This window comes from Pyrus communis, chromosome 14 (assembly GCF_041283825.1).
Source record: "Pyrus communis isolate YQ-2024b chromosome 14, ASM4128382v1, whole genome shotgun sequence".
Lineage (NCBI taxonomy): Eukaryota > Viridiplantae > Streptophyta > Magnoliopsida > Rosales > Rosaceae > Pyrus > Pyrus communis.
Genome location: NC_142578.1, coordinates 10,648,880 through 10,671,647, shown reverse-complemented (window position 1 = coordinate 10,671,647; position 22,768 = coordinate 10,648,880). Strand labels below are relative to the sequence as shown.

General features: G+C 36.8%; 3 protein-coding genes across 5 annotated transcripts; 1 reads left to right on the top strand and 2 right to left on the bottom strand.

Moving 5' to 3' along the window:
- Nucleotides 1-1,243: 1,243 nt before the first annotated feature.
- On the bottom strand, nucleotides 1,244-5,630 carry LOC137712571 (serine/threonine-protein phosphatase PP1). Of its 2 annotated transcripts, none has more exons than XM_068451662.2 (4): nucleotides 5,100-5,630; nucleotides 3,014-3,573; nucleotides 2,113-2,319; nucleotides 1,244-1,626 (listed from the first exon to the last, which is right to left on the bottom strand). In XM_068451662.2, exons 1-4 carry the CDS (start codon nucleotides 5,275-5,277, stop codon nucleotides 1,615-1,617), a joined length of 957 nt encoding a protein of 318 aa, XP_068307763.1. In that variant the 5' UTR covers nucleotides 5,278-5,630; the 3' UTR covers nucleotides 1,244-1,614. The 2 variants fall into 2 exon arrangements, with proteins under 2 accessions (XP_068307763.1, XP_068307764.1); XM_068451663.2 differs by lacking the exon at nucleotides 1,244-1,626 and adding an exon at nucleotides 1,733-1,796 and having other exon boundaries at nucleotides 5,100-5,581.
- A 1,972-nt stretch (nucleotides 5,631-7,602) lies between these two features.
- Nucleotides 7,603-13,299, top strand: LOC137712759 (uncharacterized). Of its 2 annotated transcripts, none has more exons than XM_068451913.2 (7): nucleotides 7,603-8,153; nucleotides 8,477-8,788; nucleotides 10,143-10,298; nucleotides 10,437-10,777; nucleotides 11,130-11,652; nucleotides 11,866-11,904; nucleotides 12,439-13,299. In XM_068451913.2, exons 1-7 carry the CDS (start codon nucleotides 7,973-7,975, stop codon nucleotides 12,957-12,959), a joined length of 2,073 nt encoding a protein of 690 aa, XP_068308014.2. In that variant the 5' UTR covers nucleotides 7,603-7,972; the 3' UTR covers nucleotides 12,960-13,299. The 2 variants fall into 2 exon arrangements, with proteins under 2 accessions (XP_068308014.2, XP_068308013.2); XM_068451912.2 differs by having other exon boundaries at nucleotides 7,606-8,153; nucleotides 11,124-11,652.
- A 7,151-nt stretch (nucleotides 13,300-20,450) lies between these two features.
- On the bottom strand, nucleotides 20,451-22,268 carry LOC137711950 (protein LURP-one-related 17). Its single transcript, XM_068451101.2, has 2 exons — nucleotides 21,857-22,268; nucleotides 20,451-21,100 (listed from the first exon to the last, which is right to left on the bottom strand). Exons 1-2 carry the CDS (start codon nucleotides 22,142-22,144, stop codon nucleotides 20,702-20,704), a joined length of 687 nt encoding a protein of 228 aa, XP_068307202.2. The 5' UTR covers nucleotides 22,145-22,268; the 3' UTR covers nucleotides 20,451-20,701.
- Between the last annotated feature and the right edge of the window lie 500 nt (nucleotides 22,269-22,768).

The following is a 22,768-nucleotide window of genomic DNA, read 5'->3' as shown; positions in this document are numbered from 1 at the left end:
ATAATGTGAGAAATGGTTTAGGTATTTATAGAAGAAAAAAAAAAGATTTTTAATATATTTTTTAAAATTTTATCCTTTTAAAAAAAAATTCAAATTTAACGGCTACATGACGTCATGCAACCGTTGGCTGCTGTCTGGCTGGCTTCAATTCCCTAGCTCGATGGCCATGGGCTGGAGTTTGGCCCATTAGGTCTCGTTTTTCCTTTGGCCTGGACCTTTATTGAAGATGGTTTTTTCCTCATTGTGGGCTATAAAAGAACCCATAGCCCTATAACCTAATCTATTGAAGATGGTCTTAGCTATTGTGATAGGTACGTGGTATGTTGGAATATTACTAAACTGAATTGTTGATTAACGTGTTTATTTTTATTAGTGACACATTACATGATTTACAAATTTAGTCTACCTAACAAGAAGGATGTGGGTTAAGTAATATTTAACTCGTGATCTGAGATCTATTATTTACGAGTGAAGTAAAATACTACTAAACTGTATATAGTCATCGCGTGACCTTTTCTTTTAATTCAAACAAAAAAATAAAATAAAAGAACATTGGTAATTTGGTAGGAACCTAAGAGCTTGTTTCTTCAATGATTTCTTGCGTTGATCAAGATACTACGAAACTATATGTAGTCGTCTCGTGACCTTTTCTTTTAATTCAAACATAAAAATAAAAGAAAATTGGTAGGAACCTAAGATCTTGTTTCTTTTGATCATGTTCTTTGTAACGTTAACCTTCAATCTTCTAATGTACGCATCAAACCGATTGCATATCGGCAACATCGCTCTGTAAAGTTGGCTTCTTCAAAATCTAGAAAATCTGAAGTTTCTGGAGCTAGAGGGCAAATACGACATTTTCTCGAACGCACCTGTTGAAGGGTAGTTGAAAGGATGCGATTTTGCACTTCTATTTTTCTATCCTCTATAGTTTGAATAAATAAAAAAACCCATCCAATCTTCACATTCATTCATTCACAATTCATTGCATAAGAAAACCTTTGCAACACATTGAACAAACATTTCTCATTCTTCATTGAGGTTACACGAAAAACCGAACAAGAAGTCCAAATCTGATCGACTTCATGATTTTCAATAACCACACTCCTATTGTAAAGGTGCGTTTGTTGCACCAGACTATGTTGGAATAACCACACTTCTACTATAATAAAGGTTCACTGCCATGAGGCGTCCCAATCAAATAATGCAATGTCATGTACTGAGAAACTTACACAGAGCACCAAAATGATGGTAAAGGAGAGCAACACACTCCCGGCTGAACTACCGGGAAATGGTAAAAGTCAATTGCAAGCAACAGAAAATTTAGGTTTTGCCATGAAACAATAACTTCTACAATTCAACACAATGGAACCGAAATTTCAATTATACAGATGGTTTCACTTCTCTTTTTTTTCTGGGAAAAAAAAAGTTGCACTCATTCAGATACACTAATGGCTCTTTTGCTACTGTAGAAGTGAATTTTCAGCTTCATACTTCCGTACGGCACAAAAGAAGGCAGAGGTGAATAATTAAACCTTGCAGTCGAGAGAAGACCAAACAGCACAGGATGATCCAGAAGGAGTTCTCAGAAGTTACAAGTAAAGCTTCTGCAATCGTTCATCCCTTACCCTGCGAGAGAGAAGTATGCAGTTAAACATCGTTGGTTTCAGAGAAAACACAGTTGATAAACTTGGATAAACTCCAATGTCACCGATCGATGAATTAACTTACAGATTTCCCATAACAACTAATTCACATCGCCAATTACTTTAGGCTTCCATTCAGTACTATTTGACCTACTGTAAGTATCCAAGGATGCCAGGTAAGATACTTCTTACATTTGATTCATCAAAGCTTCGTAACTATTAATACAATCATGATTAACTCTCCACGAAACGTTAAAAACTTAGGGAATGATAACCACACACCCTTTTTCTTCCCCTACATACCCCCGTCTAATTCTGTCCATTGCTTCTGTTTAATTTATTAAATCCGTAGGCCAGAAACAAAGAGAGGCACGTAGGAAGAAAAAAATGGTGTGGCTATTCCCAAAACTTATTGCAATTTTTCCCCTATTGCTTTTTGGAAGTAATTCCTATTTCTAAATTTCTGTACCTTGTGAGGAGGAGTTCCTGGTCTTAACATGTTTATCCCAAGCTTTCCCTTCTTCTCAGAGGCTTTCAAAATCTGGAAGGAACATGTCAATGTATCATCTACACTCATCATGGCACCAGCATTATCAAACTCCCCACAGTAATTTGGAGCTGAAAATATGGTTACCAGCTTCCTTTTTCCAAAAAACTCATATCCATCTTCCACAACCTGATAAATGAAACCCAAGAAATTTTTTAAGAAATGGACAAACAATGAGAGACTCTACTAATAAAATTCAGTTTGCATCTCAGACCAGGCAAAAACATGTTCACAACTAATCATATAAAGAATTTCACTCCAGCATCAATTGAAAGAGAGTATCCAATCAATTAAATGAGTACGTGACGGAACAGGTGAAACACAAGAAGTCCTCCTGTGAATAAATTTTTCAAGTGTGCAGCTATTTATTGAAAAATTTATACCTGCGCCCAGAATCTCAACACGGCACATGGCATACTAGCATTCGATACCAATACACCATTAGGGTAACAACCCAATGGACATGCCACAATGACAATGTAGATGATGAGTAGTGGAATGAATATGACAAGGAGTGGAAATCGACCCATAAAAACAGATAAATCATGCAAACACGCACATAATCTCTAATTATAACTTACTCCGTGTGCTTTTACATGTTCACCAAATTCGAAAGATGAAATTTTAAATAAAGTTACTTCAAAATTATCATCCATATTACTGTGATGACAAGTTTAACTGTACAATAAAAGTGATTATTTGAAGATGCATCACATGAGGCCAAATATTTAAGTTCCTAGACTTTGTGTATACTTGAGCATGCAGGTCCAGTTCAGTATAAAAAAAGAAAAAAACAAAAAGAGAGAAAATGACTTCATAGCACCTGATGAGCACGGCAAATAAGATCTAGGTCATGTTTCTGGAGAAATTCAGCAACCTTGTCAGCCCCAAATGTATATGACACGCCACGATCATTCTCTCCCCAACCTTCAACATCTTTATCGGGATCAGCCCATAACAGATCACAGAGAAGACCCTGATCTGGCACATCCGCTGGCCGTGCAATATTCCTAATCTGATCTAAGTGTTTCAAATCAGGAGATAGACCGCCATGCATGCAAAGGATCTTCTCATCAATAAGAGCAGCAACAGGAAGACAGTTGAAGCAGTCAGTAAATGTCTTCCATATACGAACATTAAATCTTCTCTTGCACTCATCATAGAATCCATAGATGCGGTTGATGGAAGCGCATTCATGGTTGCCTCTGAGGAGAAAGAAGTTCTCCTTGTATTTGATCTTGTATGCAAGGAGAAGGCATATTGTCTCTATGCTCTGCTTACCACGATCAACATAGTCTCCTAGGAATAAATAATTGGCTTCCGGTGGGTACCCACCATACTCAAACAGTCGCAAAAGATCTGAAAACTGACCGTGAACATCTCCTGTGAAACAAAGAGGGAAGATGAGAATTGTCATCTTAGTAATCAACAGAAATTTCACATGTTTTTAATTTAGGAAACCATTATAAAAATATAAAATAAAAACTAATATACATCTACATTGTAGATTCAATTCGAAATCGGTCTTTGATAGTTATTTAAAACAAGATCCTTTCACCGTGATCGACAGAAACGGATTTGCTTCCATTTCATAAAGACAAGAGTGAAGATGAGAATGCAAACCAAATAAAGGTTGGTGGTCATGAGTATAAAATTACTTAACAACTGAAATTCCTTAGATGTCACGGCGCTAAATGGTGGAAAGTGAAAGGAACCTAATAAACAAAAAAGTGGAGTCCAAAAGCTATGCCTGCCCTCCGCATCGAATAAATAGAAGCTATATGTGCTATTTTGTGCGCTATAACAATTCGAGTGAGATGTAACACTACAAGACTGGCATACTACAAAAACACAAGAAAATTTAGCCGACATTCAAGTTGTATATGCCAGTGTAATAAATGAGGATCAAATATAACGGCTAATGCATGGTAACATCAACTTTCGACATTTACACGTGGGGTTGGGGGAGGGGGGGGGGGGCATCAAATTTTGACTACATTCATGGGTCAATCTCCACCTCAAAAAAGGGTACTCTCATTCGTCACAATGACGAACTTCAATGGCTTTCCACCAAATCCAACTTCAGAGAATGCCTACTTACACAAAGCACACATGGAACTAGAGACGCAAAAATTGATGCCTGTCTAATGTAAAAGTAGAAAAAAAGCACAATACAGCCACATCATAGACACTAGTCCTGGATGACCTAAGAACTATTCTTCAGAGTAAGAAGCCTATTTAACACACCAACAGGCAACCACGCCAAAACAAAAGACAAAGGACAAGCTAACGAATTACTGAAAGGCTCATACGAAACCTCATACTGCAATGCTCAAACGTCTGCCAAAGTCGCAAAAATTTCTAATGAAAAGCTACATTAAATCCTCTGACCATAAACTTTACTTCACAAGAATAAACCAGTAATAATCCAAAATGTGCTAAATCACTTTCCACTTTGCAATATATATATATATATATATATATAACATATATATGTATATATATATAACATATATATGTATATATATATAACATATATATGTATATATATATAACATATATATGTATATATGAAATTTCACCCATACAGCTAACAGATTAATACATATGGATATAGTAACCCTTTTACTGGTAATTGCCCCTTCTGCTCTAATCAAATGAACCATAACCTGAAAAAATAAACTTATTTTCTTTCCAACAAATTACACAAACCAGACATACAAAATTCCAATTTCCAACCATCAAACCCTTTTTATATTTGCAAATTACCCACATTACTCTTTCACACAACCAAGTCCAAATTCAACACAAACATGCAAACAAAGTCAAAGAAGCAACTTTTCAATTCATCCGAAACGAAAAACCAAAACTTTCAATCCACAAATCAATTAAAAACCCTAGTCCTTTACCACAAATCTTAATTGGAGCTTCAAGCTCCAGAAGATTCGGCTGACTAAGAAAGATTTCCTTGGAGGCAGAGCAAAGCTGCCGTATTTCAGCTTCCGTCAGTTGCACCTGTTTGGTGGTCCGGCCATTCTTCGCAGCCACAAGCCTTCGTATAAGATCGTCGACAATACTCTCGTCCATCACAGCAAGTCTTCTCTACCCACCCACAAATAAACCCAATAACGCAAACGAACCCAGAATACCAAAACCCTAGCTCTCGGGCGAGGTGAAAAATGAGAGGAGATCCGAGAGAGAGAGAATCAGAAGAACAAGAAGAGTGTCGAAATCACAAGGAGAGATATTGGGAAATAATATCTAGGGATTTACATGTTGGAGAAGATGTGGTGGAGGTGTGCGTGGCGGCCATTTTCGGCTGGTAAAATGACGCAGAGAGGTGAGAGAGAGAGGAGAGAGTTGAGAAGTGAGTCCGAGTTGGGGTTTGGGGGAGGACATGGCGGGTATTTTATTATTATTTTATTTTTGCTTTGTTTGGTGGGTTTTTGAAATCATACAACTATTTTTTTATTTTATTTTATTTTATTAAACAATATATTTTGTTGGATTAAATTAGACGTTAAATTAGCCACTGACGGGATTTGAACTCACACTGTTATATAAGAACTCAACTGTTTTCCACTACTATGGTAAATGCCACTTGCCTATTTTATTTTTTCATACCAGTGATATTTGAGAAGGGTCTAAAAATTTTGACCATTAGATTCCTATTCATTGCATCCTTAAAAACGCAAATTTAATGATCTGTGTGTACCATTGCGAATCATAAAGAAATCAAAATTCAAGAATGTGGTGTGTTATGATAAGTATTTTTAACCACTTCTAATGTGATGCCATAAATTATATAGAAAGATTATTATCTTTATGAATTGTGATTTGGTTACAATTACGAGACTCGAATTCGTAATGCCAAGAATTTTTTGTTTCCTATATTTCGATCTTATTTGAATTTTCTTGCTAATTATGATCTAGAGAATTAACTCAACAAAGTGGTATATTCGATTTTTCACCCACTATATATGCAATTTTCGTAAATATTTACACTACTAAATATGTGAAGAAATATGTCACATGGCTGGAATTAGTAAGACATTCGATTTCCGATTACGTTATCCTCCTATTTGCGTGACATGCTAATGTAATTTCCTTTTACAAAATGATGCATGCACATTGAATAATAATGACTCGTATTTCAAATCTTAAAATTCCAACTAATGTGACAACATGTTTTTTTGTTTATATTTTGCTTGCTCAATGATTGACTTTCCTTTTCCTTTTGCATAGTTGCTTCATTATCTATTTTAAAGTTTGAGAAGAGTGTGGTTGTAGTTTAACTACAGTCTCAACCCGACGAGTGAACATCATAAAGAAGATAGAAGTAGAAAAAAATGAATAAGATGAAAATAGAGTTTTGCCGGCGTGTTGGATGTCACACCAGAGTGATAGTTAAGGTGAATTTTATTTTTCGTTACTGTATAATGTTAGTGAGTATTAGTGAGGGAGGAATAGGGGGTTTTACATGTGCTTCTTTTATTGGTTGTCAAATTTTTAATAGTAAATTTGTTCATTCATGCCACGTAAAAAAATTAACAGATTTAATGATAAAGTTTCAAAAAATAAAAAATAAAACGAAAATTGAGTTTCAAAAATTAAAATAGCACAATTTGAATAAGAAAAGAAGAAAAGAAGAAAATAAGCTTAAAATGGAATTTCATCAGACCTTTTGCTTTTCCTTTTCCATTTTCCACTTGACTTGACTTACCACCAACACTACACATGCTTCTCTCTCATTGGTGCTCCCTTTGGATATGGCACCGCAAGCAATCCCCAATTTTCTCATGTAATTTGGATTGGATAATGCCACGTCATAAAAATAACCCCATACCCAACAAAAAAACATGTGTTTTATGTTTTAGTACATCGATATTTTTATAATAGGAGAAAGAGATACAAAAGACAGATGTTTTGAATCACCATCGTTATGTGTGCATTTTTTCTCATCACTTATATTCATCATACACCTCATTATCTGATACGTGTTCTTTTAATTAACTACTAGAATATGGGCACACACAAAGTGGGTGAGAAATTTTTTTATTTTTGTTTTTGAAATAGAAGGAGAGAGGAAGAGAGTGATAGAGAATGTAGGAGTGGAAAGTGTGTTTTATTTTTTTTATATGTTAGGATTACTTGTAGATGAGGTTTAAAAAAAAAAAAAGACAAAATTTGGTTGTGTGAAATTACATTTATGCCCCATATTTCTTATTCATGTTATGTTTTAATTAGAGAGGTAAATTGATAATTTCATAAAATTATAGTTGACAATGAGTGTTTTATTAATTAGTAGAGATATTTAATTTTTTTTTATCAAAATTAGAAAATAAATATTTAAAATTAAAATTAATCATAGTTAATTGAAGACGTATAATAAACATAAATCATAATTATGGTAATGAGCAAAAGTGGTTGCCCGACGCTAGCCTAACCGGAATATTCCCCATTCAGTTGCCGTTACCAAACACACCTCACCCTTTCCCGAAAACTATAAATACTTCTCTTTCTTCACTCTTTCCTGTTCTTGCCCTAGACTGGAAACCCCCATTTCGCCGCAACGTCCCCAATTTTCTCTCTCTTTCTCTCACTTTCTCGCACCAAATCCACAATTTCCTGCACATTTTCCCGAGAAAATTCGCCCAAATGGTCCTTCCCAGATCACTTTAGCTGATTCCTCCTCCTTATGGATCGCAGGGCGGTGTTCGGCGACTCCTGCTGTGAATCTATCGGCTCAGTGTTGTAAATTTATCGGTTGAGTGTTTAGGCGATGGAAGCGGTGGACTTGAGTTTTCCCGTGGATGTAGCCACCGTGCCGAAGTTTTTGGGTGTGGAGGCGCTTGTGAGAGCTGGGGTTACAGTCAAGGAGCTAGAACCTTGTGATTCGGACCGCGTTTCGGTTCGAGTTACCTCATACACCGAGGCTTGCAGCTCATCGTTGAGGGATAAAGGTGGTTTCTTGGCCTGTTTTCTTAGTTTTATTTGACATTTGAATTGTGGGTTTTATGTTTCTCTCTTGCTTGTAGTTGTATATTCACAAATTTAAGTTTTGAGGTTTGCTGTGATTGTTAGTTTTCGGAATCGCAGCTCATTATATTTCCCAATTTAAGCATTTCCTTTGATTTTCCTTGTTTATTTGTTACTTGTCTCCAATATTTGTAGTTTTAGTTTTAGTCTAGTTTTCTTTCCAGGATTTCTTCATTTGGTTGTGTATATCGTTTTGTTACTGAAAAGTTTCGTAATTTTATGTACTGGGGAATGGTTATGTTCTCAGAGGTAACGAATGCGGTTAGTACTTCAGAGAATGAACCAACTAAGCTCGGTGATATGATGTGCCGGGGCAGCTATAAGGGTGAAGAATTGTCCAGGCATCTACATGGCAGGGGAAAAAATGGTTTTTTGTTGGATACTGGTGCTGATAGTGTACAGTTAGAACGGAAACCAGGAAAGTTGTCAAAATTGGGCAGTTTATCTAAGAGACCACGTGTTGCTCGATTTGAAGATCCAACGAGCCTTGTTGAAGTTGACGGGATAAAGGATATGTCATATAAGCTTGGATCTTTACTTATAAAGTGTGGTTCATCAGGTAATATATGTTTCTTTTGGAGCTGTGAATTAGTTATTTGACGTAAATGCTTGTTTATTATCGTCAGGATTCCAAATTAAAAAAACTGACCCGGGAAAGTCTTTTAAGATGGCAGATGCCATCTGTGGTCTATTCACATGTGAAATTTTAATTGGTCTGTATTTATTAGTCACTTAAATGTTAGATTAGTAATTTTTCGCCTATTGTGTTTTTTATTTTCTCTGGAGTTGTTTAATGCGGCGAATGTAAAATTTTCTTGGCTGGAAAGTCCACTTTATTGTCACAGTTCTTGATGTTGGGGAAAATTAAGATTCCCGGACAGCTCTTACTGCTGTCAGCCACATCAACATCATCTAGCTATTGTCAGTCTGTTGCTTAACATCAGAGTATTATGGCAAGGTAAATATTTTTCTTAGTGAAGCATAAGTAACGGAGATTTCGGAATGAAAATATTGCATGAGGATAATATTCCAATACTAAAACTGTCCAAACCCACTCAAAATATTTACAGTCAACAATATATATATTATTAACCAAACCTTTTGTCAATTTCCCATGTAAGCTCGTAGGTGTGTGATATTTTGATAACCAATTATATACAAGCTCTGGATGTAGAGGCATTTTTTCCTATTTAAATATATTGTTAAACATTAGCGGTTATACAGCACATGGATCATTTTGACGTTTGTTCAATAGCTGAACTGAAACGTTTTTAACTTCTGAACCTTCGCAATGGAACTTTAAAAGGTAATCGAAGGAATAGAAATTACGATATTTCTTCCGATGACTGAGGATGCAATATTGTCTGAGACTATTTCAAGCAAATTAGAATGCTGTGGAATTACATCTTCTGGGTCCATAATCTTCTTTCTGCATATTCTTTTATTCCTTAAAGTTTAATTGATGTACTAGTTCTCATTCTTTGAGAGTAAAAAATTTATGCCCAGCTAGTTTCTTTAGGCCTCATTTAGTCACTAGCTTTGGATTGCGATGGACAACCCAATATATTCATGGTACATTGAAGGAACCAATGAAATAAGTTTCCTTCGTGTCAGATCTCCTTCTAATCCTCCCAAATGTGGCCTTTGGGTGCTAGTTCTACGTGTCCATTGTATCTTGCAGGACTTTTCTTCTTTTATATTAAGTTAACTGTTAATTTTATTTGAGTGGTTCGAAATTTTAAACATTAACTTGCAAGTGCTGTCTCCAAAATGCATGCTTTGATTTTCTATGGCCATAATGCTATACTTAACCACACTGCGTGTCCCATTAAATGTGTTGGATTTTCCTTTTCATGGATTTTAAGTGTTTCTGCTGAGAGCTATTCTGTTCCTTTCTGTGTTATACATTCCAGATAAGACTCAGTTGGTGAAACAAAAGAACAACTCTACAAGCAAGCGAGGTGAAAAGAGAAATCTCAAACTTCCTGCAAAGACTAAACACGATTCCTTCTCTGTAAAGCCTGGTTTGGCAAGCTTCAGTTCAGCTGCTGGTGGAAACAACTTTTATGGTATGACATTCCACAAAAGCCAAATTCCTTCCTTCAATGTATCATGACCTCCTTAAAGGAGTGTATTTGTTCCATTATTACCGGACTATCAATGTGCATACTGTGCAAAAATTAAATTGTAATTTAAATGAATGTCAGGAGTACATGGCCTTAAGTCAGATAATCACGATGTTACACAGCTGGTAGACGATGTGCCACTGAATGAGCTCCTTGATGGGACATACAAGTGTCCTAGCTTAGGCAGGGGAAAAGGGAAGAGACCAGCAAATGTAAATGATAGTTTTCTGCATGCAGTTAAAAAGGCTTGTTCTACCCTTCAGCAACCGAGGTCTGTTCAGCCCCAACTTAATGCTGAAGTAGACAGCAATCCAGACAAGATAATGTCGCCATGGCCGTTATGCACAACTTCTGTTGTAGCTTCTGGCGTCGATAGTGATAAAGGAGAGCCATTCATCACAGGTTTGTCTTCATGTAATGAGGTCAGTGATCAGTGGTAATGGAAGATTTATTAGCCCTGGAGAAAACTTTCATTTTTTTAACCTGTTTGATTAAACTAGAAGTTTAAGGATTACGTGGCAAATCATGCAAAAGGTATTCTTCAGGGTAATGATTATTTGGATTGGTCTTGTGAATCCAGCATAGACATGCTGCTGGACCTAACTGGAGTTTGGGTTCCTTGTGTGAGCATTTGCACATTTTAGTTATTAGTCTTAGGCTCCACTCACAAGGATTTTAATTCTGTTGTCCAGCTGCTAGAGTTTATTTCAATCATATTATTAGTGATGAAACTACTAATGATTGATGATGTACGTTTCTTTTTTGTAGGTACAGGATTCACATAGAAAGCCTGACGCTCCTGCTAATCCCCTTGATTTACCATTGTGTGAACCTAAGTATGTCTTGGAACGCTTGGCCCTTCCTCCACCCAAGGATTTGGAATCTTTGCTTTTGGATGCTGCAAAACCTGCTTCATCTTCAAGAAATACTCCTGATCCATGTTCAGGCAGACAAATATCTCGCCGAGCAAGCTTGCCTCCTTTTTCATGGTCACATACTTCTAATGGGCACTGTAGAACCAGTTCCGATGTGGCCAAACAGTCCACAAGCAGGGGGACATGCCAAGGCCGATGGCTAAGAATAGAGAGGAATATTCTTAGTTCATTGTGGGTTGCAACTAGTAATTTGACAGACTTGGAGTCACTCAGCTATAATCAAAGTCTAGTTCCTTCTGCAAGGCTAAAAGTGGCTGGTTCCCACGATAAAGTTTGCCCATCCATATCTATTAGTCTTCCTCAGTGTCAACAAGATTCGTTATCTAACGCAACATTTCCGAAAGATTCCTACATTCCGCAAGGTAATTTATTTACATTTTGTTTCTCTAAGGGGAATGCCGGCATGAGTTTGAGTTATATACTAAAACTTCAATAAGTTACATTGGTTGCTGGAAATATTTACCATCTCTATCAGTCCTACTTGGGACATTGCCTTTTATAAGTTTTGGAAATGTTATCAGTCCCACTACTTGGGACATTGCCTTTAATAAATTTTTGTTCTGTTGGAAATGCAGAATCTGGAGGCAAGCTGAAGCAGACGGGAGATTGTAACGGTACAGCTTCCTCTTTGTAGCCTCTCTTTATGCTTCTTGTATGTATAGTGTAATGCATGTGTTTGGGGCTTGGGTTGGTGGAGTGATATGCATAAAGGAGGTATCGAGGAAGATGACAAAGAATGACAATTGAATATTGGCACTAAAACTCATTCCCAAGAGGCCTACGTTGGGTTATACAAAGTCACAGGAGCAAACTGAGTAGATATCTCATCCTTGTAGTATTACGCGATCTAGCTGAGGCGTAGATTAGCTCTTTGGCTGATATTTTTCCAATTAATTGTCATGAGATGTGCCAAACAATGCATAATATATGCTTGAAATGGAAAAGTAAATAAATCTGATAGGCTATAGCCTCGTTAGGAAATAGGAACTGAATGTCAGGCCCATCAATTGCACAATTATGTATTTTATCATTCTTGGCTTAAAAAAGAATTTAGCCGTATCCTACTCTGCGTGCACTTCATTTCTATTTTCTGCTTCTGCAGCTTTGCTTTTGTGCTTTTCTTAGTGAGATGCTTTTTGTTTGTTCAGATGAGCATTGTCCAAAAATATTAAGTGCTGCTCGAACACTTTGTGACATGGCAACTCGTCCCTCAAGGAAAAATCCAGATGGAATCATAAGGTGGCCAAAGAAGCCTTCACAAAAAGCCATGAAAGCTCGGAAGTTGAAATCAATTGAGAAACCTGAAGAAGCATATGGAACATCAGTTGCAGTTTCTGGGTCCGACAATCCTGGGAGAAGCGTGAATCGGATGCTGCCCCCAAAGAAGCCCAAGCTCTCCTTGAATGATGATAAACAGGATTTCGATAATTTTAGTTCTGTAAGGAAAGGACCAATAAATTGGTCTACGCCCAGATCAAGTAGGTCATCACCTAGCAGATCAATTAAGGGGTCAATTGTGGATATTAGACATTCAACAGCGGATGTAGTAAAGCATTCCTATATGATGCCACCACCAGGTCGGGTTCCAGAAAAGACTTCAAACAGACAAGCGAAGCAAAGAAAGTTATTGGTAACGGAATGGAACCGAGGAAGGGACCGGCTAGACTGATGAGTATCGGTCTCAGTCGGGTTTAAGATTTATTCCTACTGACAAGGTTCGTCATTTAACCTGATGTCTCTAGGGATTTATTGGAAATAGTTGATTTGTACATATCATGCCCTAGGGGGAATAGGGAAAGGTTGCAAGGGTTTAGTTTTAGGAGGAGGATGAATAGGAATTTTATGTTGTAACAAAAAATACCACTAGACTGTAGTACTAAGTGGCAAGTTTTAATTCGATGTTAGATATTGTGACAACGGAGAAAAACATGTGTGGGGCTCGGCTTGCCACTGGATTATGCTGAGCGACATTACAATCCATTCAAAACTTGTCATTTGTTAGATTAAAAGTTTTAGAATGTTAACATAAAAACCTAGCTAAAAAGATTATTCAAAACTAAAACAAAAAATAGAAATATAAACGCATACCCCATCACCAGTACATGTCCACGGCAATCCAACTACCAAACCTCTCCCATTCCATCGGAATCGTACCTGTATTGTTCTTATTTTTAGCTCTCTCGCCATTCATTTATGGTCTTCCTTCAATTCGTAGAAGGCTTCTATTGACCTGTACACTCCTTTAAAAAAAAAAAATGGACTTCTTTAATAATGGGGCAAGAGTTCTCTGAATCTATCTTTTAATCCCCTCTTTTTCTTCAGCCACTATGTATTGCTTGCTTCCCATGATCTGCAGTTGCAGACAACCCATGAAAATACATTATTGATATATATATATAGGAAGCTTTTAAGGGAAGGGATCCTCATTTTTCAAAAAAAAATGGAAACATCCTTTCGACCGTTATATTTGACTTTAATGAAATCATGTGGTTGAGATTCTGTGGCCTGTGATTTAATCTCAACCATATAATTTTATTAAAGTTAAATCTAACGGTCAAGAGGGGTCTCCTCATTTTTTTTTGCCCACATACCTAAAAATATATATATATATTTTTGGTTTTCCATTTTAATTAACTAATCAATTACATAATAATTTTTTTTAATTTCTCAAGAAAAAAAATTAAACTTAATAAGGAGAGTCCTTCGTCGGTTTGGTTTAACACATAACAAGTTTTAAATGGATAATAATGCCACTCAACATGATCTAGTGGCAAGTTGAGTTCTACACAAATATTTCTCTTTTGGCAAGTTGAGTCCTACACAAATATTTCTCTTTAGTTTTTGGTTAGAGGGCCCCATGAAACTAGAATCAGTATCATTTTTAGTTCCTTATCTGATGTGCAAAATTTCTCCAAATAGGAAAAGTGTGTTTATCAATCTACATTTGCATTTTCATTTAAAATTTGTATTTATCTTTAACAAAGTTGTTTGCTTGCAATCAAGGACATGGATGGGCGCGGGTGGTCGGGTCCATTTTTGGTGGATTCGGACTCGAACTTATTTTTTTTATAAACGAGTTCGAGCCGGTTTCGGGTTTATTTATTTTATTGGCGGAATTGGCGCATTTGGATCCGTTTGATAAGATCCAATTCTTATGGGTCAAACAGATCTGTTTTCAATTATATGTTGTATAACAAAACAAAAATATAAGGGTTAATCTCAGTTTACTACCCTCAAGTTTCGTGGTTTTCAACATTTGGTACATAAAGTTTTTTTCCGTCCCAGAGTTATACCTAAAATGTTAATTTTGGGACAGTCTCATACATCCATTAATTTGGCTGTTAAGTCTCCCGTTAACTGATGACGTGGTGTCTATATGGACAATGATTGGGCGCTACGTGGTATTAAAAAAAAATTAAAAAAGTAAACCTTCTTCTTCGACTACCCCTTTCTATCTCCACCATACCTCTCCTAACCCCCACCCTTATCCTCCTCCTTATCTTGCACCCCAACCCACCATGTCCTCACCCATAGAACCCAAATCCCCAAAGTTCCCACTGCCCTCAACGCCAAATTGGACCCAGGCACTAATGCCCGATCCAGTTGAAGTTTTCGCTCCAGACTTTAGACCAACGGACTCTCCACCACCATGAAAACATGAAAGTTGTAGGTGCAGCGTGACTGGGTTTTGTTTTGGCGTCGTGACAAGGATCTTCGGCAGTCGATCTTTGATATGAGATGCATGCAGCGGCCTTGGATCTCCGGCAGCCATGACCTCGAAAGGGTGGTAGTCGGCGTTTGTTGCAGTTGGGGTAATAGTCGGCGTTGCATCCTCTTTGTCTCCGCTAGTGCCCTCCCCGACACCATCGCTGCAATCCGCTGCTGATTTGCCTTCTCATTGGCTTGGCTGCTTTGCAGCGTGGGCTGCAGATTAGGTCGTGCACCAAGTGGACGAGGCTTGGGCCTGCACTGTTGGGGTAGCGGCTTGGGCTGCTTCTAGCGCCTGGGCTTGTTGTTGCAAAGTGGCTTGGGCTTAGGCTTGTGGTTACCTCGCTACTCGCTGCTCATCGTGGGCTTGTTGCCATGGAGCTAGCCCACTCCCAACTGCCACGGTGGTCCCTATGGCTGCCATGGTGGTGGTGCTCCATGGTGGCAAAGTTGATCATCTTGCCATCGCTTTGAGCCTCGTGGATCGTCGTGGTGGGGCTAGGTCTCGTTCTCCATTATTTGATCTGGATCTTTGGAACGTAGGAAGTTTCGTTCGTCGTGGTTTCCGAATTTTCCGTCATTGTATTTTTTCCTCACCTCTTTTCAAAGAATTAAAAAAAAAAAAAATCTAGGAAAAAGAAATTATAAAAAATTTACGAACAAACAAGAAACGAGAAACTTTGAATGCTCTGTCTTCTAAGAACGTGTGAATTAAACTCTCAATGAAAGCACTAATAAGGACAAGAGCCTCACATGCCCACAATGAATGCGGGGAGGGGCTTTAGCTGAAGAACTTCCGATGCCAAAGTTAGAATTTTGAGAGAAAAGTGTTTGGAGAATTTTGAGAGTTTAGCAAGAGAATTGGAATTTGGTTTTGGAGAGAATGAGGTAGTATTTATAGGGGTGTGGCAGGCCCCTTTAGGAGGAGGACGACCACTTGATTGGTATATGGGTGAGGTTCATGATTTGTAGCTAATTAGAAATAATTGAATAATAAATCAATTTATTAGCTAATTAATAGAATAATTTCCTAATTGATTAGCTAATTAATATAATAAAAGAGGAATGATTTGGGAGTTATCTTGTGGAGAAGATTTGATGAGGATGAATGAAATATGTTTTGAATTATTACCTATTTTGGGCACTTTTGACTTGGTTGAGGATGATTGCCCACTGCTCGTGCATAGGAATCTCGGTGTGCCTCGAAGGTAATTTTGTCCTTTTAACTCAAAAATTCACATGTCGCCTTGTGATTATTTTTGGCTCCACAACACCCAATAATTGTCCACATGGGCGCCACATCATTAGTTAACGGCAGACTTAACAGCCAGACTAATGGATGTATGAGACTATTCCAAAATTAACACTTTAGGTATGACTCTGGGACAAAAAAAACTTCATGTACCAAATGTTGAAAACCACGAAACTTGAGGGTAGTAAACTAAAATTTACCCAAAATATAAACAATCTCTGTGTTTCGGTTATAAATGAATTACGTCTAACAAAGTCAATGCCAACAAATTTTTCTAGGGAATTGAATGGACTCTTTAAGAATCTTTGTTTGAAGAAGTTTGATCGTAGTTTTACTCCTTAGGGTTTGACGGTTGTTTTACTTCTTCTTAGGGTTAGATATGGATGAAATTATGGATCATAGGCTTCATTGTGGACTATTAATAAAATAACAAGTGCTAAGACAACATTTAAACGATCAGGGCTAGGTCACCCAAAAAAAAAATAAATATCGACTTAGTTTTGGACTCGTATTTACATAAGCCTAGCCCAATTGAGACTATTTTGAAAATTAAAAGTAATAACTAGATAATTTCATATCGGGTCGGTAATATGGTCTAGATCTACGAGTCCAAATACCCGTATACCCACCTCTAATCAGGATGACATGAAAAGAAAAAAAAAAAAAGATGACAACTTTTTAACTAGCCTCTGAATTGGGGTTTTAACTTTGTTTTTGGTAACTAGTTGAGGGGCTCATCAAACATTCTTCTATAATGATGAGACCGGCTAACTTTGAAGTCTCTATTTATGGTTATTTTGTAAAATATTAGTGATTCGGAAATGATTGAGGCTTCTAATTGTGAAAAAAAAATTTGACAGTCATAGTGTTCTAATAAAAATTGAAATTTCGTAACGAGAGTCAAATGGATGAATAGTTTTAATTGAAATGATTTTTTCTTAAACAACCTAAAACTATATATAATGACTAATGAGTGGTAAATTTTTTAAAACAAATGATATTACTATTTTAATTACCTTAGAGGGAGGGGACGTTTTGAACATAAAACAATACGTTGAAGAAAATATCCTAACCAGTAGAAATATCCAACACTTGCGATTAAACTATAATTTATTAGATCATAGTTGCACCCTCAGTGGTGGAATGCAAATATCACATCTCCTGTGAATTAATGTTCCCAGTATTGATTTTATAATCGAAATTTTATTCAGTTTCTTAGTCTTCGTTGGAAGATCATATCTATAAAAAGATACGTTGGAATCGGAAATTGTTTTGTCATTCAAATGTATATTTGTTAACCCTAAAAACTACCAAGCTTACGTGGAGCGCATGCCAAATAACTAATGAGCTAACTACGTCATTCGGTTGATGCGGGGCGTGCCAATGATAAACTTATATTTATATATATTTTACATCAAATTCACTTGTCTTTTCTTAGTTAGTTCCTTGTATTTTTGAGCTATTTACTTTGTTTTTGTGTTTTGTAGGATTTGTCAAGTAAAGAAAAGAAAAATAGCACAAGTGAAATTTTAAATAACAAATTCGTCAAAACTGCCTGTGCAGGTCAGCTGACTTTGGAAGCAAGTTGCGGACATGTCAGAATGAATTAGAGAATGAGCCTTATATGCTTGGAAAGCTACGGATGTCTATTTTCTGGAGCATTTCACGGATTGTTAATATCATTTTTCTAGAAGAAGTTCCGTTTTAACACTAAAAAGTTCCTAAGAGGCTGAGCAGTTTGTAACTGACAAGAAAGCATTGAAAGCAATAAATCTAATAAATCTAGCAGCCAAAACTGATGCAATCAAGAATAAAGCAGCTGACATCTATTCAAATATAAGAGGAAATGGAATTAAAGATGAGGATTAAGAGGGAGTAATTGGCATAAAGGCTACCCAAGGAGTTACAATTGTTTTACCATTTCCTCTCACTTATTGTCATCACAAATGGCTATTAGTGGGTGAGTTAAGGAGAAGAAAATGATGCAGCAAGAATTGGTTTAAAAGTAGCGTTGGGGAAGGAAGGAAAGGGGAAGGCCTCAGTCGATATCTTTTGGTTCTATTTTCTCAAACTCATGTCTATGTTTTGTTTTAACTTAAGGATTGTGTAACTAAATTTTTAGTAGTTAGGGGCTGTTTGAAGCCTCGAATATGATTGCAAGTTTGTTATGACATTTAGTTTGAATTACTTTTATGAATGGATGAAAATCGGTTCACTACTTGCCTCATTGATGAATTCTTTATGTGTTTTCTACGGATGCATACTTAGTAAGCATATCTAGGATTCTAATGCTATGAATATGTGTGTGCCTGCCCTTGTCAAATGTGGACCTACATAAGTTCTAGAGGAGTACTTGTTAATTGCGATTAACATGTGAATCAATTTCTAGGATAAGTAAGACAACGCTAGTACTTATGATGCCTTGGGATGACTCAAACTCTTTTCGTTCTTAATGATATCTACTTGTTAAATCTATGAACATGCCATTCTAGATTGCATGTTAGGGACTAAGTTAAGTTGAAAATACCATTCTCTTAACATACTACATAAGAAAGAGTAATAGGTTGAGTTCTAACATTGAGCCAACTTGAGCATCTTCATCCAAAAATGAAAGGAATTTGAATGAAACATAACATGTTTGCATGATTATTTGGTGGTGGATAGCAATTCCCCTAACTCGTTTTTTCTTAATTTGTGAACTACTTAAAAATCTGTTTCTGTTCTGTTTTTGTTCGATTTAATTTAAATAAAAATCAACTCCAAAAATCCCAAAAATTTGTGTGAATGTAGCTCTGTGTGTCTAGTGTTTGCATATAAAATTTTGTAGACTTTAGATAAGTGTAAGTCGGTCTAATAATTATTTATCGGTGGCTGGCCAGTAGGGACAGCAGCCCAATGTTTGTGACATTTTAAGTAGTTAGATAAAACAATCTTCTACGGGAAAGACCCTTATTTTCATATGCTACAATTGACAAATCTTAGTGTTAATAAGGAAAATCAATAGGACATTTGTGTGCTACTTTGTGGTGTGCTTTTAATCCTATCAGCCAACTCGTCGGCAATGCTTGGCCGAGGAGTAAAATTTGTTGATGTTGCGTTCAGCGCATTGCTAACTTCTTGATCTTGTGACTGCGGTCGAGGAAGGAACACGTCTCGGCCATCGGGTTCTAGAGCCTGAAGACAAGGTTGCTAGTTCTATGAAGTTCATGAATCGTCGACGCCGGATTCGGTCACGGTGATTATATTCGTAAGAGTATAAGCACGTCGAACCGGCTCCAAATTATACGGACACAGGTACTTAAAAGAGATGTATGTCTTGATGGTAAATGTGGTTCGGCCGTTAGAACGCCAAACTCTAAAACTCACTTATGAGTATCCAATCATAAAATCACTCCGCGTTCAATGTACCGAATGTAGTAACTTGTAACACCTCACTTCACCAAGAAGGCTAGTGAGATGACCTCTGCCAATAAGGATTCGAAAACCCTTCTCGACCGAGACTTGGATAGGTAACCAATCGACCTCGACGCAGTGCTGTTTATCCAAACTAAAGGTGCTCATCGGTCGGCTGATTCTACGACAACAGTGCTGTTTATCTAAACTGAAGATGTTCGCCGTTTGCCTTCACAGTGCTGTTTATCCAAACTGAAGATGTGTTGGCGGAAAAAGGAAAAAAAAAAAAAATCTCAAAGTGTTTGAGAGGTTTGCGCAGAGCAATTTGTGTGTTGAATTGGAGGAGGCTTTGAATGGTGCACTCCGCTCTCTATTTATAGCAACAAATCCTCCTTACGATCAAGTTAAAACCATACTTGGATTTAGACTTCTTATTCTGAACCAACCTTATCTAGACCAATACTACTCCTATTAGGACTTTGAACTCAACCCCCTTTCAGGCTGCATTCATTTATAGGCTTAAATGCCCTCATTCGGCCAAGAATCCGCATTGCATTAGGACTCCTTATCATACTAGGACTTCGACCCATCCGCTCTTATCCAAATCACTCCTTCTTGCAATAGAACTCGACTGTCCTAACTGAGCGGCTTATGACCACTAGACAACCCATAGTACATTTGAAAAACTTTGGGCTGAACATAAACCTACGCTCGGCTCAATAATATTATTTTGGGCCCAAACAATATTATAAATGAATGATTTATCATGAATATGTTGTACAATGTCGATTTGTTTCACACAAGTGATGGCTAAATAATCTTCGATTTCAAATGAATTTTTCTACGTATGATCTTTACATGAAAATTAAAAAGCTAAACGAATCCGATTATAAAATTTATAAGATGAAAATATATTACTCACGATGAGTGGGATATGTGCATTCCATATTATCCTTATTTGTTGAGATCTCTTCAGTAGTAATTGACATAAGGACTTGTATGGAAAACCATATTTCGTCCAACATAAATACATATCAATGAATTGATAGAAAATAAACCTAAGAAAACAACTGATCTAATACTAATACAAGAGCCATTGCAAGTCCAGAATCAAAGCCAGAATGCACAATTAAATGAAAAACATCTAATCCATAAGAAACACCTCCAATATTTGCTTCCTTTCTCTTGATCTCAGCTACCACATTCCTCGACTCATCTAATACCTTGCATGATCTGTGCGTGAAAGAACCTTCAATCATATATGTATGTCTTTTGTGGCCACATGCCTCTCGATACACATAAGCAAGTATACTCCTAGGATTGGTATTTAGCATGTTCTTGTTCTTCCTCACGTAAAACGTTGGCATACTTTTTGATGCTGCAAATGTTGATCTTATTGGGCAACAATTGCCAGCTTCCCCGTCGTGCACAAACCAAGTATCAATTAGATTAAGCTTCTGCAAGGCAAAATAGTTAGTTAAAAATCGAGATCAAGCACAATTGTTCTTTCACTACTCTATTCTTATATATTTGTTTAATTTATGAGTATATACAAGCTCAAAAAATGTTTTTTTTTTTTTAACAGTCGGGCAACATAAATTTCTGTATCTTATGATATGCAAGACTCATGTTGAGTCACATGGCAATCAAGGAAATCATGGTCACACATGTACCCTTAGATTTGATATCAAGGGTGGAGAATATACAATTGTGATTTTAGTGTTTGGTGACCTTGTATACTAAATCACCACACCAGCACCAAGTGACTAAGAGAACAGATGTCGACTAAGCTTCTGCCAAGCAAAACTGATGCCAAGATCAAACAAATTTGTTTTTTTAACTCTCTTTTATTATAGATACTTGTTAATTTATGAGGTTATGCAAGCTCGAAAAAATATTCTCTTTTTTCTAACAGTCGACAACATAAAATTCTGCATTTTATGTTGTGAGACTCCTTCTGAGTAATTGTTCAAGTTGAATTTTATCTGAACCTCATTACTCTGATTTACTACATCTATGATCACATGAATTTAATATCAAGATAAAGAATAAAAAATGCGTTTTAATTTCAAACTTGATATAAAAAACGATTGAGGGTGACCATGTATACTACTTGGTCACCAGCCATCAGATGACTAAGAGACTGGTGTATATTTTCACACTCACACACACACACACACAATTACGATATATACAATTGGAAATATATTTACCTTTCGGCGACGCATTGTGAGGACAGACTTTCCAGAGCCATCCATGAGAATGACTTCCTCAGGATGTCCGACGTAGTTGTCCACTCGATAAACAAGATCTCCATTTGTATCGATGACTGTGAACCCTTTACAGCTAATTAGAAGGGATTTTCTCCACACTGTTAATGATGTGCAAGCCCCGGAAGTACTGTTATCAGTAGCCTTGTATTCTTGGTGGTCATGTTGTTCTTGATGATTATGGACAGACCTGGTCCTAGACAAAGATTTCCACATACGAACAATCTTCATTATTGATCTCTCTCTCTCTCTCTCTCTCTCTCTCTACTAAATGGTAAACCTTAAGCAGGTTAAGGAAGCAGATACTTATAGCCTGAGAATGTTTGAGATATTAATGGTCTTACTAGAAGTAGAAAAATTCTGCGTTTTGTATAGAAAAGCTGTATGAACAATCCCCCTTGCAGTTAATCATGCAATATACATTCTGCGGTGGGGCATTTTAAATTCATAATTGTATTGTGTACATCTATTGCATGAAACTTCACACTTTGTCGTATCATATTGGTCGTCACAAGCATGACACGTGTAGATCTGAATGAGTGAGATCTGGGTTGTGCGTTTATATAAAATATACTGTGAAAGAGACAACTTGCCAGAAAAGTCATTGCTGGTTTCCTAGAGGATTAATTCATATACTAATTGGTGATTAGCATAATCAGCATCAGAAAGGTAACACGTATATGTTTTCTTAGGTGGTCTCCGATATTTCAACTTTTCTCTTTTGATTGTAGAGTTAGGTTTGTTTTTATTTAATCGGACATTCATGGGCACGAGACAAAGATGGGAACCATAAAAGTTAGGCAGGGAACAGCTTGCACAGAGGCGTGAAACCGTGAAACCCAGGAACATTGTTGC

Excerpts from the sequence above, each read along its gene's own strand:
- LOC137712571 (XM_068451662.2), bottom strand. The coding sequence starts at position 5,277 with ATGGACGAGAGTATTGTCGACGATCTTATACGAAGGCTTGTGGCTGCG. Across the intron at positions 3,574-5,099 it reads AGCTCCAATTAAGATTTGTG|GAGATGTTCACGGTCAGTTT; the intron begins GTAAAGGACTAG and ends TTTGTTTCACAG. Across the intron at positions 2,320-3,013 it reads TTATTTGCCGTGCTCATCAG|GTTGTGGAAGATGGATATGA; the intron begins GTGCTATGAAGT and ends TTCATTTATCAG.
- LOC137712759 (XM_068451912.2), top strand. The coding sequence starts at position 7,973 with ATGGAAGCGGTGGACTTGAGTTTTCCCGTGGATGTAGCCACCGTGCCG. Across the intron at positions 8,154-8,476 it reads CTCATCGTTGAGGGATAAAG|AGGTAACGAATGCGGTTAGT; the intron begins GTGGTTTCTTGG and ends TTATGTTCTCAG. Across the intron at positions 10,299-10,436 it reads TGGTGGAAACAACTTTTATG|GAGTACATGGCCTTAAGTCA; the intron begins GTATGACATTCC and ends AATGAATGTCAG.
- LOC137711950 (XM_068451101.2), bottom strand. The coding sequence starts at position 22,144 with ATGAAGATTGTTCGTATGTGGAAATCTTTGTCTAGGACCAGGTCTGTC. Across the intron at positions 21,101-21,856 it reads TCACAATGCGTCGCCGAAAG|AAGCTTAATCTAATTGATAC; the intron begins GTAAATATATTT and ends TTTGCCTTGCAG.